This window comes from Chelonia mydas, chromosome 6 (genome assembly GCF_015237465.2).
Source record: "Chelonia mydas isolate rCheMyd1 chromosome 6, rCheMyd1.pri.v2, whole genome shotgun sequence".
NCBI classification, from domain to species: Eukaryota; Metazoa; Chordata; order Testudines; family Cheloniidae; genus Chelonia; species Chelonia mydas.
The window spans coordinates 69845116-69862818 of NC_051246.2; the positions used below are offsets into that span (position 1 = coordinate 69845116).

At 41.4% G+C, this 17703-nt stretch overlaps 1 protein-coding gene across 7 annotated transcripts in view; it reads left to right on the forward strand.

Annotated features, from left to right (window-relative positions):
* Positions 1-10444, forward strand: part of UBR1 (ubiquitin protein ligase E3 component n-recognin 1) — a 142608-nt gene extending 132164 nt beyond the window's left edge. For 4 of the 7 annotated variants that reach the window (XM_037900379.2, XM_037900381.2, XM_037900380.2 and 1 more), the window contains exons 46-47: positions 7068-7169; positions 7532-10444. In XM_037900379.2, the coding sequence (XP_037756307.1) occupies positions 7068-7169; positions 7532-7673 (244 nt within the window). In that variant the 3' untranslated portion in view covers positions 7674-10444. Of the gene's footprint in view, positions 1-5103; positions 6563-7067; positions 7170-7531 lie in introns of all 7 variants that reach the window. The other 3 variants (XR_005225513.2, XR_005225514.2, XR_005225512.2) reach the window with 3 other exon arrangements.
* Positions 10445-17703: the final 7259 nt, after the last annotated feature.

Genomic DNA, 17703 nt, shown 5'->3' on the forward strand with positions numbered 1-17703 from the left:
GCTCACACATAGACACAGAAAAGGAAGGAGAGCGGTATTTATTTTTTTAAGACTGCAATAATTAACTAAAGTATCTCAGTTTTAATAAACATTGCTAGCACTTAGCACATTCTCTGTATATGTGGTATCTTCCCGGTTAGAGAAGATTAGCATACGGGTCACTATGAAATGTCAAGAATGGTCTAGTTCAGAGGTTCTCAAAATAGGGGTCGGGACCGCTCCAGGAGTTGCAAGGTTATTACATGGGGGATCACGAGTTGTCAGCCTCCACCCTAAACCCCGCTTTGCATCCAGCATTTATAATGGTGTTAAATATATTTAAAAAGTGTTCTTAATGTATAAGGGGGGGTCGCACTTAGATGTTTGCTACATGAAAGTGTTATACCAATAAAATAAAAAGGCAAAATGACACATTTATTGTGAATACAGAAAGAATCATAGTAAGCAGTTAGTTATAGCTATAACGTTCCGTTCCATTCAATTTCATATTTATTCACACATTCATTCATACACACACACACAAGTTCTGCAAGGTTGTTATCATAGTTACCAGCCTTAGAGTTGCTTATGCCAAGCCACTGGCTAGGTGGCCTGGACATGAGGAGGGAACAGGGCCTTGTCAGATGCTCATCTGACGCTCCTGGAAGTTGATTTGCAGAATCAGACCCCAAAGTTCAGTTTCTAGAGTCCATTTTTATAGGAATTTATTCCTATGCCAGTCTATGAGAATTGCTTCATCATGCTGTTGCTGAATCAATCAGCAGATGGCACATTCCTGACGGCTCCATGTTGTTCTTCGGTTCTCCCACCCTTGAGGCTGTTGGGTGGATTCCGGTCTGCGGGCCGGGGGTCCTCTGGTTGTTTCCACTTGACGCCTTCTTCGGCCAGTGGACACTGGATTCTTAGGCTGACACCTCCCTGATCATTCAGTTATTATCCATACCAAGCATCCATCCACGTACATCCTCTATCTCTATTTTAATCACAATTGTTAACAAAGCGAGATAAATACAACAAAAGGGCTGGGAGTCTCTGTGTGCTGTTTCTCTTGTTACAAAGTATTGCTTTGAGAACAGACTCTGTCTTAGGATGTACTAACACAATTAGCAGCTTGCAAGTTTCACACAGAGAGGGAGAGAAACAGTACCAAAAACCAAGAGACCTCTTAATTAGTAATACCCTGGAATTTAAGCTATGGGGAACCAAACTCATTTGTGATTTTAATACAGAACTTCTTTAATATAATCCAACAAAAGGGGTCACCAGTACAAAAGTTTGAGAACTACTGGTCTAGTAGCCAAGTGAAGAGGCAGTTGACTGACCATATCCAGATAACAGAATAGTGCAGTCCACAAAATAAAGAAATTAAATAGCTGATTATTCTTCAAGTAATTTCAATGTCGTTTCCACTCTTGGGTGTCAGTGTGCCCAGCATACAGCCGTCAGAAACTTATTCCATCAGTGGTACCCATTGGGCAGCTAAAGCTCAGCCTGCTGCTGCACACTGTTGTGCAGAGGTGTAAAGGGCGGAGCTGCCCCTAGCTCCACTCAGTTCCTTCTGACTGCCAGTCATTTGAACTCTACGCTACCAGAGCAGTTCTCTTTCTTGGCCTTTGTGAATATTTTGTGTGTGTATTGTTAGTCCAGTCTTCAGCATAGTTAGGATAGTTAGACTTCTTTTCAGACTTGTTTTCCTCATTTGTCCAGTTTTCTGTTCACAGTACCAGAGTATGTCCCGATCATTGGGCTTCAAGCTGTACGCTTCTTGCTCAAGGCCTATGTCAGTGATCGATCCGCATAATAGCTGCCTGAAGTGCTTGGGGAGGCATAAAGGACTTGCAAGGGGATTTCAAGCCTAGGACAAAGAAGGATAGGGAGGCTAGGCTGAAATTCTTGCTGATGGAGGCAGTGCTCAGGCCTCTTTCAGAGCCGTCCCAGTCTGCCTCAGTGCTGAGTGCTACAGCTTCATTGAGAAGAGCGCCTCCAGCTTTAGAGGAATCCTAGCACCATTCTACCTTGCCCACACTGAGGAAGAAATACAAACTTCCAGGAAAGCCGCAACCAGGGGAAGGTATCCACCTTCTAAGTCTGGTGAGAGGGGCGAGAAGGAGTTGAGTAGAGTACACCTGAAACCTAAACGCTCCTCCTCCAAATTGGTGCCTAACTTGACTGAGTTGACTCCAGCAACACAAGGAGCTTGTCAAGCCTGCCACAAGAAGCGGCACTGTCAACTTCTTGGGCACTGCAACAGGAGATCATTTCCATGCCAACTACCCCGGAAGCACTTGCAGCAGCAAGAAATCTGCTCTGCCTCTCGATGACTGTCTCCTTCCTTATAGGAGTCCAATTCCTCTGCATTGCTGCCCTGTCCACCAGTGATTTAACCTCCAGTACCCCAGTTGCCTGCTTTCTGGATAGGTGGGCCCTCGGTACCCTCCAAGGGGAAGCATGCAAAGATGGTGTCGCTTCACCCATCGCCAGACTCTTGGAACTGGTCAACAGCACTGACTGGATCAGCCCTGCCATTGTCAGAGGAAGGGGAATCGTTGTCGTTGGGATTAGAGGTGGGATTTGATGTCTCACAACCCCAAAGCAGGACCCTCTGGGCCCCTCAAAGATCCTCTCTTCTGACCTACCACCCTGACCCCTGAGTGGGACCTGCCATGAGAATGTGGCCAGGACAGTGGGGCCTTGTCCTGTACCAGTGCTTGTTTTGAAACACTTGGAGGTTTCTCCCAACTTTTAGATTTTACCCACACCATGTGTACTTGAGATCCTCATCTAGAAGAGCAGAATCTGCACACAGAGAGGCTCTGTCCCCAGAGTCCAATACCAGGCATAGTATGAAGTACGAAGAAGAGGTTCCAGAACCAGAGCAACAGCCATTAGAAGAGATTCTACCCCGTCTGGTCTTGGCTTCCTCTCCAGATGAGGCTGTTTCATCTGGGATAACTTCTCCTCCTCCCGAGGATTTTAAAGTTTATCAGGAGTTGTTAAAGAAAGTGGCTGCAGATTTAAGTGTACAGGTCGAGGGGTTAGGGAGTCCTCACATCACCTGGTGGCCAATCAGTGAGGCTATACTAGAGCCTATAAAGGCTTTATGGCAGACTCCATCCTCTTTGGCTCCCACCTCTAAAAGGGCAGAAAGAAAGTACTGTGTACCCTCCCAACATTTTGAGTACCTTTATACTCCTCCTCCCCCCCCCCGGCTCATCAGTCATCACAATGACTAATGAGAGGGCATGACAGGGGCACCAGGCTGCCATGCACAACTCAGAAGATGCTAAGAGGCAAGACTTATTCAGCAATAAGTGGTGGACACATCACCTTCATATTGGTGCACATAACAAAAATCATGTGGTGGGGGGTGGGGCCAAGGGGTTCTTGTGGGAGGGGGCTCGGGGCTGGGGCAAAGGGTCGGGGTGCAGGGGTCTGGGGTGGGGCTGGGGATGAGGGTTTGGGGTGCAGGAGGGTGCTCCGGGGCTACTGCAGGGAGAGAGGATTCCCCCCAGCGCTTTCTCCCTGCAGCAGCACCTGGGCTTCGGGGGAGAGGTGCATGTCCCCGCTGCAGGAGCGCTGGGGCTGGGGCTGCAGGAGAGGTGCCCTCCAGCAGGTCCAAGCCAGGGGAGGGCCATGCCTGGGGCTGGGCCGCTCTGGCTGCAGCAGGTCTGGGCTGTAGGGTGAGTTGGGGCCAGGGGAGGGATGCCCCTTCCCCCGCCGCAGCAGGTCCCCAAGCGGGTTCCCTAAGTGCCTGTGTGGTGCTAAATAGGCTGCTGTGCAGCTTACAGGGAATTTAGGGTTCCAGCTCTGGGCCCTTCAAGATAGCGTGGAAGTGCAGTCATTTTGATGGCCAGTTGAGATAGACATACCATTCTCCATCTCTTCAGACCCAAACTCCCTCACCATTGCAAACTGTCTGTTCCACTTTCACTCTGCTTGGTCCTGAGTTACTTCAGACCATAGGGTCTTTAGCACTGTGGAAGTGGAATATACTCTCCAGTTTGTTTCTGCCCCTCCTCCCACCTTCTCTCCCCGTCCTTCAGGGACCACTCTCGCAAGAAACTCCTTATCGAGGAAGTACAATAGCTCCTTCGCTTTGGAGCCATAGAGGAGGTTCCATGTGGTCACAGAGGGAAGTGGGTTTATTCCAGATATTTCCTAACCCCAAAAGTGAAGGGGGATTTCAGATCAATCTTAAACCTGTGTCCACTCCACAAATTCTTAAAAAAGATAGTTTTGCACAGCCAACTCTCATGCTAACGACAGATGCTTCTGCTCTGGGGTGGTGAGCCCACCTGGATTCTCATTGGATAAGAGCTCACCTGGATAAACATTGCTAGCACTTAGCACATTCTCTGTATATGTGATATCCTCCCGGTTAGTGAAGATTAGCATAGGGGTCACTATGAAATGTCAAGAATGGTCTAGTTCAGAGGTTCTCAAAATAGGGGTCGGGACCCCTCCGGGAGATGCAGGGTTACTTAGACTTAAGAGTCTGTGGTCCTCAGAAGACTCAGCTTTACACATCAGTGTCAGAGAACTGAAACCTGTCAGTCTGGCATGCCAAGTATTTCTGATGTAGATCAGCGGAAGCAGCTTGTTAGTCCTCACAGACAAAACAATGGAAATGTTTTACCTGAACGAGCAATGGGGAGCCTGCTCTTCTCTGCTCTGTCCAGAAGCAACTTTACTTTGGGAGCTCTGCATTGCCAGCTTGATAGATCTAGAAGTATCTTACCTGCGAGGAATACAGAATGACCTAGCAGGCCACCTGAACAGATCATTTACAAGTCACCACAAGTGATGTCTTGGCCAGATACATCTTCCAGCAGTGGGGGCTTCCCCAGATAGACCTATTTGCAACAAAGTCCAACAGAAGGTGTCCACTAATTCTGCTCCCTATGGAGTCACAGCCCAGGTTCTATAACAGGTGATAGGCTTTTCTGTGCTTCTCCACCAGTTCCATTCATTGACAAGGTGTTACTAAAGATAAGACAGTACCAGGCCAGAATCACACGTAGAGCCCCAGCAAGGACCCATATCAGCACAGGTTCTCCACTCTCCTGGCGCTATCCGTGAAACTTCTAATTTCACTTCCACTAGACTTGGACCTAATCTCCCAGGATCACAGTTGCCTACTCCATCTGAGCCTACAGTCCCTTCACTTAACTGCAGGGATGCTCCATCGCTAGGCACTAGAGAGCAAGCCTACTTGAAAGACATCAAGAGATCCTGCTGAATAGCTGAAAGCCTTCTACAAGAGTAACTTGCCTCTGTCAATGTAAGTGGTTTTTCTATCTGTTCTTGCCAGTGTGGATTATTGCTGACAAGTTCTTCAGTTCACCAGATTCTAGACCTGAATTATTATACCTGAAACACACAACCAGGGTTTGGGGGTCAGTTCCTTCAAGGTACATAAAACAACTATTTCAGTACTCCATCCTAAAGTGGACAATCACTCTATTTTCTCCAGTGATATGTCAATAAAGTTTTGAAAAGGCTTAGTCAAATTAAACCCTTAGGTGCAAGATCAAGTTGTCCTGTGGGATCTAAACTTAGTATTGTCAAGATATATGGGTTCCCCATTAAAGCCACTAGCTACCTGTTTTCTGCTGCATCTGTCAATTAAGGTGGCATTTTTGGTGGCCATTACCTCTGCCAGAATAATACGGGAGCTGTGGGCATTAATGCCTTCATATCTGATCTTTTTTAAGGACCTGCATTCTCTCTCAAAGGTGGTTTCTTCTTTCCACATAAACCAGCCAATTTATTTGCCCGTAGTTTACCCAAAGCCACACGTGAGCAAGGAAGAGGAGCATTTGCATACCTTGGACATGAGGAAAGCCTTAGCGTTTTACCTGGACAGAACCAGACACTTTCTTAAATCATCCCAACTGTTCATAGCAGTGGCAGACAGAAAAAGAGGTCGGTCTCCATCCAGAGAATTTCTTCCTGGATTGCATCCTGTGTACATATGTGCTATGGCTTGGCTAATGTTGCTCTGCCTGACAGTGTCTCAGCTCATTCGGTGAGGTTGCAGTTGGCCTCAGTGGCCTTTCTAGCACAAGTTCCAGTTGTTGACATTTGTACAGCAGCAACCACCTCAGTCCACACATTTGCCTCCTACCGTGCTGTGGCTCAAGACTCCAGAAGGATGCTAGAGTTGGACAAGTTGTTCTCCAGTCTTTATTGAAATAGACTCTGATCCCATCTCCTGTTCTTATGGCTTGTGAGTCATCAAGATTGGAATGCACGTGTACAATCACTCAAAGAAAAACTGGTTATTAACCCGTTTTGTAACGGTTGTTGCACGTGTCCGTTCCGTGACGCACCCTTTTGTCCCTCTACATTGAAGTTCCAGCAAGAAGGATCTGAGGGGGGGAGCTAGGGGCAGCTCTGCTCTTTATACCTGCATGCAGTGGTGCACTACAGCAGGGGGAGCTCGAGCTGCCCAACAGGTACCACTGAGGAATATGTGTGAGATGGCTGTGCAATGGGCACACCAAATCCCCAAAGTGGAATTGACGTGTGCAGCACATCTTGAAGAACAGCTACAGAACAGGTTAGTAACCATTTTATTCTTATTGATGATAAGGCCCCTTGTGTCACGGGTATCTAATACTATACAATCACTTACATATTTATTGCTTTTGTGAAAGTCTGTAGGGGCTTGTCTGAACACAGAAATTTAACCAGTTTAGCTCAAATAGATTTTTAAAAGTTATTTAGTTAAACTCTTGCAACCCCCTGAGTGGATGCTCCTTTATGTTGGTTTAGATCTGGATTATATCAGTTTAACTTTCAGATGATTTACAGATGTATGTGATATACTAAACCAATATAAGACAGGTTTAAATCAATATAGGAGTGTCCACCCAGGGGGTTACACTAGTTTAGCTAAATCTGTTTAAAAGAACACTTCTAGTTAAGCCAGGGCAACTTTGTGTGTAGACCTGTCAAAGTTTAAGCTTTTTTTAAGGTTGCTTATAAATAGTACCTGCTGTTATTTAGTACCTGCTAAATTATATGGTTAATAATATTTTAAACGTGACTATTTTTGCCTTAAGAATCAGGGAGTGCAAAGTAGTCCTGATAGAAGGTAAAACCAGAGGCTGCTTATATCCTGCTCCCTATCTTGACGAATATGGAGAAACAGACCCAGGCTTGAAGTAAGTGCATGTTTAACTTTTTATTTGCTAGGAGTCTTAATTTTGTTCCCTTTCTTTGTTGTTCCCCTTATACTGCGTGCAGTTCCTGCATAGTTCTGAACAGCCCCATTTTTGATAGTGAGGGGTAGTGTGGTAGTGTGATTGGTAACCATTTTTCACCATCATTCAGTATTTTCCATGGTTATACCATGGGCTGTTAATGTGGGACTGTTAATAGACACTTTGCCTAGACTTATTTGCACTTGACATTATCATAGACTCAATCAAGAAAGAGAGAAGAAAAGAAAACAAAAGGCCCAAAAATGGGGATATATAATGTTGTAACATGACTAATGAATGTTCTCATTATTTCTCCCATGAAGAAGAGGCAACCCTCTGCATTTATGTCATGAACGTTACCGGAAACTCCATCTTCTATGGCAGCAACACTGCATCATAGAAGAGATTGCCAGGAGCCAGGAAACCAATCAGATCTTCTTTGGATTCAACTGGCAGCTGCTCTGAGTCCTAGCTTTTAATTAAATCCAGATGACTACGGATGATGTTTTGACAAAGGAAAAGGGGGTGGGGGGGTATTACAGAGCCTTATCTAAGGGCTCAGACATATGACTGATGCATTGAAACAAAAATAATTCTCATTTCATAGGGTGTTTTTTTGTTTTGTTTTTGTTTTTTAAAGATAAACCCTATGTGGTGACTGTTGTAGAATATTCAGGGACAGAAATATCTTTTTCCAAAGGTTGTAGGCTCTACTAATTAGATGAGGGTAGCTTCCCACATTCACCTGCCTTCCATATGCACACACCAAAAATCCCAAACTGTCATTTACTGGCACTGGGAATACACCTGGAGGTGTGTTGCTAGGAAAGAACCAAGTAAGAGAAGTTGTTAATATTTCCAGTCATATGGTACAATAGGCATATCAGGGTTGATGTGATGTCTGAAATTGTTTGTCTTGAAATTACAACAATCTAGCTGGAATTTTGTACAACCCGTCCTCCTCCTTACTGTGTGTCTGGGTTCCTAGCCCTGGCTTAAAACTTAAAATGGCCAAGATCTGTGGCATATTTTCAGAGGGAGAAGTGGTGCCAGGCCTCTACTAATCCATAGCAACAGGCTCAGCAAGCATTAAGTGTTGCAGCAGAAACTTGCACTGTGCCAGACCCTGGGATTTATTGGAGAGTGCTTTCAGAGGAATAATGTTTCCACTAATCCAATCTTTAAAAGAGGGGCAGAAGGAGTGAATTGTGTGGGGGCGTTTCCATCTTGCTTGGTGCATGTAAAATTAAACAGTGTGTGCTTATTGCATTGCCAGTACTGCACCTTATATAATGTAGCTTTAAGCTACTAATTCTGGAGACTACCCCAAGGAGTCCAGCACCACACTACTGTGGTAAGGCTATGATCAGATTTACTATGTTTGTAATAGTACCCAGCAGTCTGTGCAGAGACAAACTCTAGACTGCTGATCCAGTGGTTCTGCACTCTATTTAGCCATCTGTCAGCTACAAAAAACATAAACTGCAGTAAAATGCATTAAAGTTGAATTAAAAAGCAAGACCCTGTAGAAAATAGCATGGCAAGATTATCTATTTAGAATCACTAAACACAGGCATAAATCAATACTTTGTATCTCCATGTTGGAGGGGCTTCCCACTCTTCATTCTTGTGTTATCTGTTTGGCGCCGTCCATAAACTATCTGTTTCTGGAGTCAAGCCAACCAGATGCTCGTTGTAACTTAAAGGAAAAAAATAGTTGTCTGTCTCTTTTTCAGAAACTAATGGCATTCTGTGATTGAACCATTTCTCATTAACTCATTGTTCTGTTTCCCAGATTTTAGCCATAATAATGTACATGAAGGGATCTTGTGATGTGACAGGTAAAAGTTCTAAATATACAAAGTCCCTATAACTATTACTTTTCCAGGCAATGGCATTTCTGTCTGAAAGGCTGAGCTATCCTGAGAATGCATTTTAGATATGTGTGTTCTACTTTCCCCTCTTGCTGTTTGGGGGGGGGGGGGGGGGGGGGTGTCTTTAATGCTCTCTTAAGGCTTAGAAAGGGAGGGCTATAAAGAATTTTGTGACCTGCTGTTTGAGAGCACATGCGCATATATATATATATATATGCGCATATATATAAAATGCGCACACACACACACAAAATGTTTGCATTCTTTTCTTAATGGTGCAGTGAGGGGACATGCCACGTGGGTGGCAGAATCACAAATCATGATTTCATGCTTAAGTATAATTTCCTCCTAGTTTCTTGAAGTTCTTAATGAACAGCAGTCACTACTCCATTTAAAAGTGAAATTCAAGTAGGTTGGAATATCAAATCATTATTTTCTAGCATTCAAATAGTCCTTAAAATTTTTGCTCATTTTTCATCTTATTTTCCCCAGACAGTGTAAATAGTTGTCTTCAGTATCTTTTCCTATCTTCCTCTCATTGCAATGAAGAATTCTCTCTTCATTTTGATATTTTCAGGTTTTTAAACTGAAGGTAAATCCCTCTGCAAAGAAACAACGGTTTTGTTCGTCTTGTTTAACCAGCTCCATGGAGACTTGCGTGCAGTGGCCAGTTCAGAGGTTACCAATAATACTGCTTACCAGCCAAAGCACTGTATTGAAATTAGCAAACATGCTTCCTGGAGTTTAGCACTGACTTCATAGCTGTGTTCACTTACTGTTTCCCTGTAGTTTATCTAGTCATGTATCGGATATTTTCAGTACTCCTGCGCTTTCAATGATGCAAGAAATTTGTACTCATGAAATTCAGCTAACAGACATGAAGCAAGATCACTTTATTTTGTGGTGTTGGTAATGAGTAGTTCAGACTGTGCTATACAGAGACAGGAGCTGGTTTGAGCAGGCAAACTCTCTTGCTTAACATTCCCAAATGTCTTTCTGCAGTTGGGAGAGGTAGGAAAATGAGGGCAAAGGAAGAAATGTTGCATCGTTTTCTGTTTGTTTTCACTTTCTATTCTAGCAAATGGGCTCCCAGATCATCACTAATGAGTGTGGTCATTTCTCATTTCATAAATTACTATGCAGTTTGGTTCACTGTGAGTATTATCTGTATTTAGTGATTGCAAGATACCACTGATTTGAATTCCATCCAAGATAAACTGAAGAAGTTATTTGAATAATGCGTATATTGGTATCCTTAATTGCAAAAATGTAAATTTGAAACTTGTATAATGTTCTTGTGCTTTTGAAATAAAATATCTTGTATATGTATATTTAAAAGAGGAAATAAAGTAACTTCTCATACATTGTTGGGCTTTTATGGGGAGGCAGTTTAGTATTTTACATTTCTCTTGCAGTGATGCCACCAGTATGGAAGGGGAAGAGGTGGCTAGTAAATAATTGGCAAACAGTACCAGTTACCATTATGGCTGATTAGTACTAGTTAACAGCTAGTTGTACTAACATCATAATTTTTGCTTCATGTTTAGAGAAATGCTTCATTCTGAAACTCTTCCTGTTTTTTAGCATCTAAGCTGCCATGTCCTTTAGTACTTCTCTCAATGCAGAGAAAACTTCTTAATTATACAATTTTAATTTTAAACCAGCTATTCATCTTAATGACACTGAGAAACTTGACAATCTAAATCAAAGAAAACCTACTATACTGTCTGCTGTGTATATATAGTAGCTGAATATCCTTAAGGTCATTGTCTTTTGTTTGGTTGGGTAATGTTCAGGTTCACATGAAAAGTGGAAATATTTAAAAAAAGAAAAAAAAAACAAAAACAACCAGACATAAACATAGCCAGAGAAATGGGAGAACTGGCATTCTGTTTCTTCCGGACTTGAATAGATGCAGCCTTCTGTAGCAATTTTCAGATTAAAGTAAAGCTCTCAAACTGTCTTTTTAACAATACATGCTACCAGCAGCTAGGCATCACCCCACTCTCACTGCTTTTAATGATTGCATCAGTCACCATTCAGAAGCATAAGAAGATAATTGTGAATTTAACAATGGCCTATGTGATCTTTCCTGATTGGTCGAAAAATTATATAATTTTTTAGATTCAAGCTGGGAGGTTGGAAGAGAGATGGGTCTGTAAGAATCTTCTGCAAAAATGGTCTGAAGTATATTAAAGGTGGAGAGCTGCTGGTTTAGAAAAAGCATGGCTGCATTTTTTACGGAATAAAAAATTCTTACATATTTCACATATCTTGGCATACAACTTGTAAAATTCCAGCTACAAGGGCTTAGTCAGCACACACTTTGATTTAGTGGTTGAAGTCTCTACTTTATACTCTATACTCCATAAAGTCCAGAAATCTTAAAGTCCAATTATAACAGTCTCTTCTTCAAGGTATAGGATGAAAACCTAAATGAGTCATCCAACTCTCCTAACTGATTATTTGCCTAGTTCATATTTATAGTCTTCTTCAGAGAAAGTATTGGTCTTATTCTTCCATTCAGTCTTCTAATTGTGTTGCATGGTCGGTTTGATCTATTTTAACTGTATTTTGCTGTTATACAAAATGTAATTTTTGAATACAGAAAATATAAATTACCCTCCAGGGCAGGCTGCTACGCTCCTTTTCTGTGGTTAGCTATATCCCTTCGAAAGTCACCTTTTAGGGTGCCTGAGCTGGTAGAACAGTGAGGAAATACAACCCTGAGGAGGAGGGGTTAAGTTGGGAGTGCCTTGGTATATGTAGTGATGAGGCAAGATGGAAAAGTGTTAAAAGAGGTGTGAATTAGGGCTGAGATTGGTATTTAGTTTCATTGATTTTGCATCTCTCAAGAGATTGGGGTGTCAAGGATTCAGAATTCAAGGTTTCAGTATGTGTTGTTTTATACCAGGTTGGTGATCAATATGGCTTCTACCAAGCATAATTTGAGGAGGAGGCTTCAGACTTTGCACTTGGTTGGATGATACTGCATGGCATGCTCTGATGCAGCTGGTGCTGACTGGGCATTTGATGCAATATGAGCCATAATGGGATCAGCATTGAGGGGCTGTGTCAATGCTACAGAACAGGATGTCTCTGTCCTCTAAAATGCATAAAATATACTGTATTGATATTGTGTGAGTCCTGGGATACGGTGAGAATGGGTCTAGTTTTCGTGCACAGTTCACCCCAATGCATTGTAGAATTGCTGCTTGAACTAATGTCTGAAGTAGGAGTCTTGCGAGTTCTTATCCCAGAGTTCTTTCTGCAAGTCATGTTTCTTATTGGTGGTGACAATGAAATTAAAATGTCTTAATCAGCTATCAAAATGACCTAGGCATATGTATTTCCCTAATTCAGTGCCATGTAGAAGCCCTGGTTCTGCACTGATGGGTGTGTCTGCACAGGAATAAGAGTCCACCTGTGTGTATTGGAATAAAGGATCATCCATCTAAGTGATCCAAGGCCACCTTACAGCTGAAGACTCCACCTGTACTCAAGTACCCTTTACCTTTTATCTTCTATCACTGGATGAAAAATACCTTCATATGGGAAACTTAAAACATTGCCCTGGATGTATTTTTATATAAAGCAAATGTGTATTAGTAACAAGTTGCTGCAAGCTTTTGAACTTTGAATGTTTCATTTGTCTTGAGGCAATGTATTATAGTAAACAAAATTTTAAAATTTTAAAAAATTGAGATGTTGCTAGATCCTAAAGAACAAATTGGTTAAAAACTTTGTTCCTTATACCCTCTAATAAAGAATTACAACAAAAATGTCCTTTCCAACTAAATATATTGTATTTTATATCCAGGAGGTATATTCACATTTTTAAAAAAAATTGTTAATCATGTAAGTATTTTTCTTCCATTTCATTATGAACCCAGAGCAAGTTTGAAGATGGATTTTTATTACAGCATCCTCAGTGATGACCAGAAACCTTTAAATGGCTAAAGATCATCATCTTGCAGCTTATTAGGGAACTGCTGTAATTGTTTCATCAGAAGTTGAATATTAAATCACTGCTTTTGTTTTTAACTCTATTAAGAACAGCACAGATTGGGGTCTTTTTGAGGCAGAAGTGAGTTCCTAACCCAAGAAGTTTCAAGTATTTAATGCAGAAATGTATTGTCCTTGTTAATTCTGATTGGATTAAGCATTGATGACAAATAGGATAAGTCCCCTGCAAATCGTATTTATTTTTGTACCTGAGCAGATGCCATGGTTTACAGGCTTGGCTTGCTAATGCTTTGTGTCTTTGTAAATTAATGAGAATTAGGGAGAGGGTCTGTGCTGCTAATTTAGTTTGTTTTCCTTGGTACAGTAGTTATGATATTAAAAACTCTGAGAGCCAAAACTACTTTGCCAGCAGGTTGCAACACAGTAGGTTAGATCTGTGGGATATGAGAGGTTCACTGTCTAGCAAATCTAATAAAGAGAAAACAAATAATACATCGTGAGGTTCATGAAATTAATCTTCAAAGTAATGAAAATGTTCATTAAAAAGGTATATCTTTGTCAATACATGGTTGAGGTTTTCAAATTAGTGCTGGAGATTCATCCTAAAGTCTTCAGGGCAGGGTCCATCTTTTCATAATACATACGTACAGTACCTAGCTATACATGGGTCTTAATCCCTGACTGGGGGCTGTCAGTATCACCGCTGTACAATAATGAATAATTTCTGCAGCCCAGCATCTCCCATAGTTCTGGACTCCTGGACTGCTTTTCTCTTTTTAGCTTCATGGAGTGTTCAGTGTTTTGGCACTCCACGCTCTGGCCACACATCCTCTGTTCCTGCTTGCCACCAGATACTCTGCCTTTGCAGCAGCAGACAGTGGCAGTTTCTGTTGCTCCCACCCTGACTCTTCTACTTTTAGGGGGGGTTTTCTGCTCAGTTTTTGGGCAGTGGGGAGCAGCATTCTCTTTCTTCAACATTATTCCTCCTCCCTGGGTCAGTTAACTCCTCCAGAGTGATTAAGACACTGCTTTCATCTAGGATAGTATCAACATTAAAAGCATACTTTTATCTAGTCCAGATTCTAGACGAGCCCAATGCAAATCCTGGAATTCTGACCATTCTGGACATCCTCCACGAAGGCACAGACAGAGATTTTCAGCACAGTACAGTTGCATGTCAGCTATCTGCTCTTAGTAGTGTGCTATTTGCAGGATCCTGAGGCTCCTTGGAAGACAATCCACAGATTGCCAGATTCTGTCGAGCAGTTTGATTAGTGAGACCAGTGGTCAGACCACTGTTTCTGCTGATTTTGAGAACCTGACAAGCCATCCCTTTGAAACTTTGACTTCAGTGTCAGCCTTTTATTTATCCATTAAGACTTGTTTCTTAGTAGCTGTCATGTCTGTCATGTGAGTGTTGGAGCTGGCAGCCTTCTCTATGTAGAATCCTTCCTTGTCTTCATGAAACACAAAGTTGGTGCTAAGAACACCAGAATTCTTAGATTTTCAAGGCTCTTCTGTTATTTATCTCGAGTACAGAAACCATGAGAAAATCAGCCTCTCTCTTCGTGTCCTTCCACTCAAAATGGCAGGGACTTAGCGTTTCCAAGTCCCCCATATTTAGGTGGATTAGACTATGTATTGTGGAAGCCTACAAATCATCTGACGTTCCTCTCTCAGAAGGGATCACGGTGAACTCCACAAGATCCTTAACCTCATGGGCGGAGCATGCAAGTGCATCCACTTTGGAAATCTGCAAAGTGGCCACTTGGCCTACAGCTAAGCAGTTCAATGTGGACTTTCTATCTTCTGCAGAATACTTCTTTGACAGGAAGATGCTGCAGTCAGTGGCCCAGAAATAATATGGACTTTTTAAACGAGAACATAAAAAGGCGGTGGTACAAACTCTTGTTTCATAATCCTCCCTACATATGATCATTGCTTGCTACTTTCCAGACATCCAGAACTGTTGGAGACACTGGGCTGCAGAACAGAAAACTTCTTACCGAAAATTTCCTTTTTGCAAGCAGCATCTCCCACAATTCTACCCACCCTAGATGGCTGATGAGCTACAGGTCAGATACAGTAGAACCTCAGAGTTATGAACATCAGAGTTATAAACTGACCAGTCCACCACACACCTCATTTGGAATCAGAAGTACATAGTCACGCAGCAGCAGAGACACCCCCTCCCCCCCAAAATCAAATACAACACAGTACTGTTTGTTTATTTTTAAGTAGTTTACATTTAAAGGAAAGGTTTTTTTAAAAAAAAAATTGACAAAGTAACAAAACTGTTTCTGTGTTTGTTTCATTTACATTAAGATGGTTAAAAGCAACATTTTATTCTGCATAGTAAAGTTTCAAAGCAGTATTAAGTCAATGTTCAGTTGTAAACTTTTGAAACAACAACCAAAACGTTTTGTTCAGTTAGAAACATTTCAGAGTTACAAACAAACTCCATTCCCAAGGTGTTCGTAACTCTGAGGTTCTACTGTATTAAGTGGAATCATTGCCATAGAATCATATTTCTTGGTCTAGTGTAGTTATTTCATTGTTTCTGGAATATTTTTTAATGATATGCATGTTTTACATCTTGGAAATAACTTGGATGATGGCAAGGAGAAGCAGAGGGGACGTGGCCAGAGCGTACAGTGCCAAAATGTGATCCACGTTGGGAGAGCAGCCCAGATGCCCAGAATTGTGGGGTTAGACTGCTTGCATAAAATAAATGATCAGTAAGAAGTTTTCCAATCTTTACCAGTAGTGATCAAACGTATTGCCATGTGGCTGTTCATGAACGGATCTCTGTGAAATGTGTACTGATCCTCAATTCCATACCCAGGTGTTCACATCACAAAATCATTCTCACACCTGGTGCCATTGTTGGCATCATAATCAAAGAGATGAAGTATTAACTAGACTTTCCTCCCAGAGCAGGTCCTGCTAGTGTAAGGCTAAACCACTGTCCTCACTGGAGGATGTTTGCACTACTGCTCACACTATGCCTCTGTGGATAGAGGACAGAATAAAGTAAAAGTGTGGTGTGACTATGTAAAATGGTACCTTTATGCTAAACAATCTTCTCCTTACATGTAATGAGTCATATTTGCTGGCTTTAGTAACCAAAATTTGATGATTCTTTACTCCTGCTAGCCTTGTAGAGACGAAAAGAGAGAGATATGTGGATGCAATTCCTCCTCCTGAATCAATAAAATTCTTTACTTTATTCCAGTCTTTTGTGTAAACTCACTGAAGGCAGTGGAACTATACAGGTGTCACTGAAGACATAATTTGAAAACAATGGGGCTGAGCAAGTGATAGCATCCAAAGGTCTAGGTCCCCATTGTGCTCAGTGCTGTATAAAAACAGAAAAGAGACAATCCCTGCCTTGTGTTTTAGATTATTTCCCCCAGATTTAATATATTTTTTTAAGGATTTTTTCCCAAACTGAATCTTACTTTATTTCTTTATCCTCAAGGGTATGCACTGTTTGTCCTAAGTTAGTAACAGTTAAGTAAGCCATTGTCCAGAAAGGCTAGACTAACATCTCTATTGTTAAAGCTGTTTTAATGAGGAAAAAGTACAATTTTTTTCACTGAACCAAATGGCAAATTTCACAGGGATCCATTTAAATTTCACAACACATTTTAATGGTCAGTGTACAATGATGCCTTTTATAAAGTGATAAATTGTTTCAGTACGCACCTAAAGAAAAAGAATATTTTCTATGCTTTTAGCTTGTTGGGTTTTACTTTGAAAAATTCCAGGAATCAAAAACTAGTTCAAGTATAATCTTTTAAAAACAAACTTTATTCAAATCAATTTAAACAAACATCCCGGAGTTTGTATTGTAATAAGGTTTTTGTTCAATTAAGATAATTTAGCTACAGCATGCTGTCTAGATGCAAATGGTCTGGTTTTATGCCTCTACATTTCTCATTAAGCAATGCATTCTAATCAGAAAAGGAATTTTCAGCACTTGCACTGAGGATTGGCACACAGACAACCAACTGCAATGTTTGCCAGTTCTGGGAAACATTATGTGGTGGCCTACTAAAGCTGAATTATATTTTCACTCCAACGGAGCTGATTTCTTGAATTTCTCAAATGTAGATCCCAAGTAAGTAATTGTTACAGTAAATGAAAAACTGGCAGAGAATTTGAATGCTACCTTTTCTCCAGAGATTTTGTTTTTAACTGCAAATGCTCATTTTAATGTTTTTCATTATTTTATTTTCATAGTCATCTCTCATTTAGTTTAGCACCAACTATGGACATTGTAACTTGAATGTCATGTTTTCAGAAAGGATGCACTGGTGTAAATTGCTATGAACAATTATTCTAGGGATCCTCAGATCTTTGGAGTCAAGGATTAATCATGGCTATGTATAGTTTCTCACTGATGAAGGAGAATGGTTCTAACTAAGGCCCCAATCAGCAAAGTACATAAACCCATACCTACCCTTTAAAGCATTTGAGTAGTCCAATTTGAAATCCATAGACATGTGCCTAAGTATCTTGCTGTCTCAGAGCCTAAATTACCCATAAGATACATCTTATCTACAGTATATCCTTGTTTAGTCTAATGTTATAGGAAACATTGAATAAGTTTGGATAATCAAGGGAATTGTTTCACTGTAACTATTGTACAA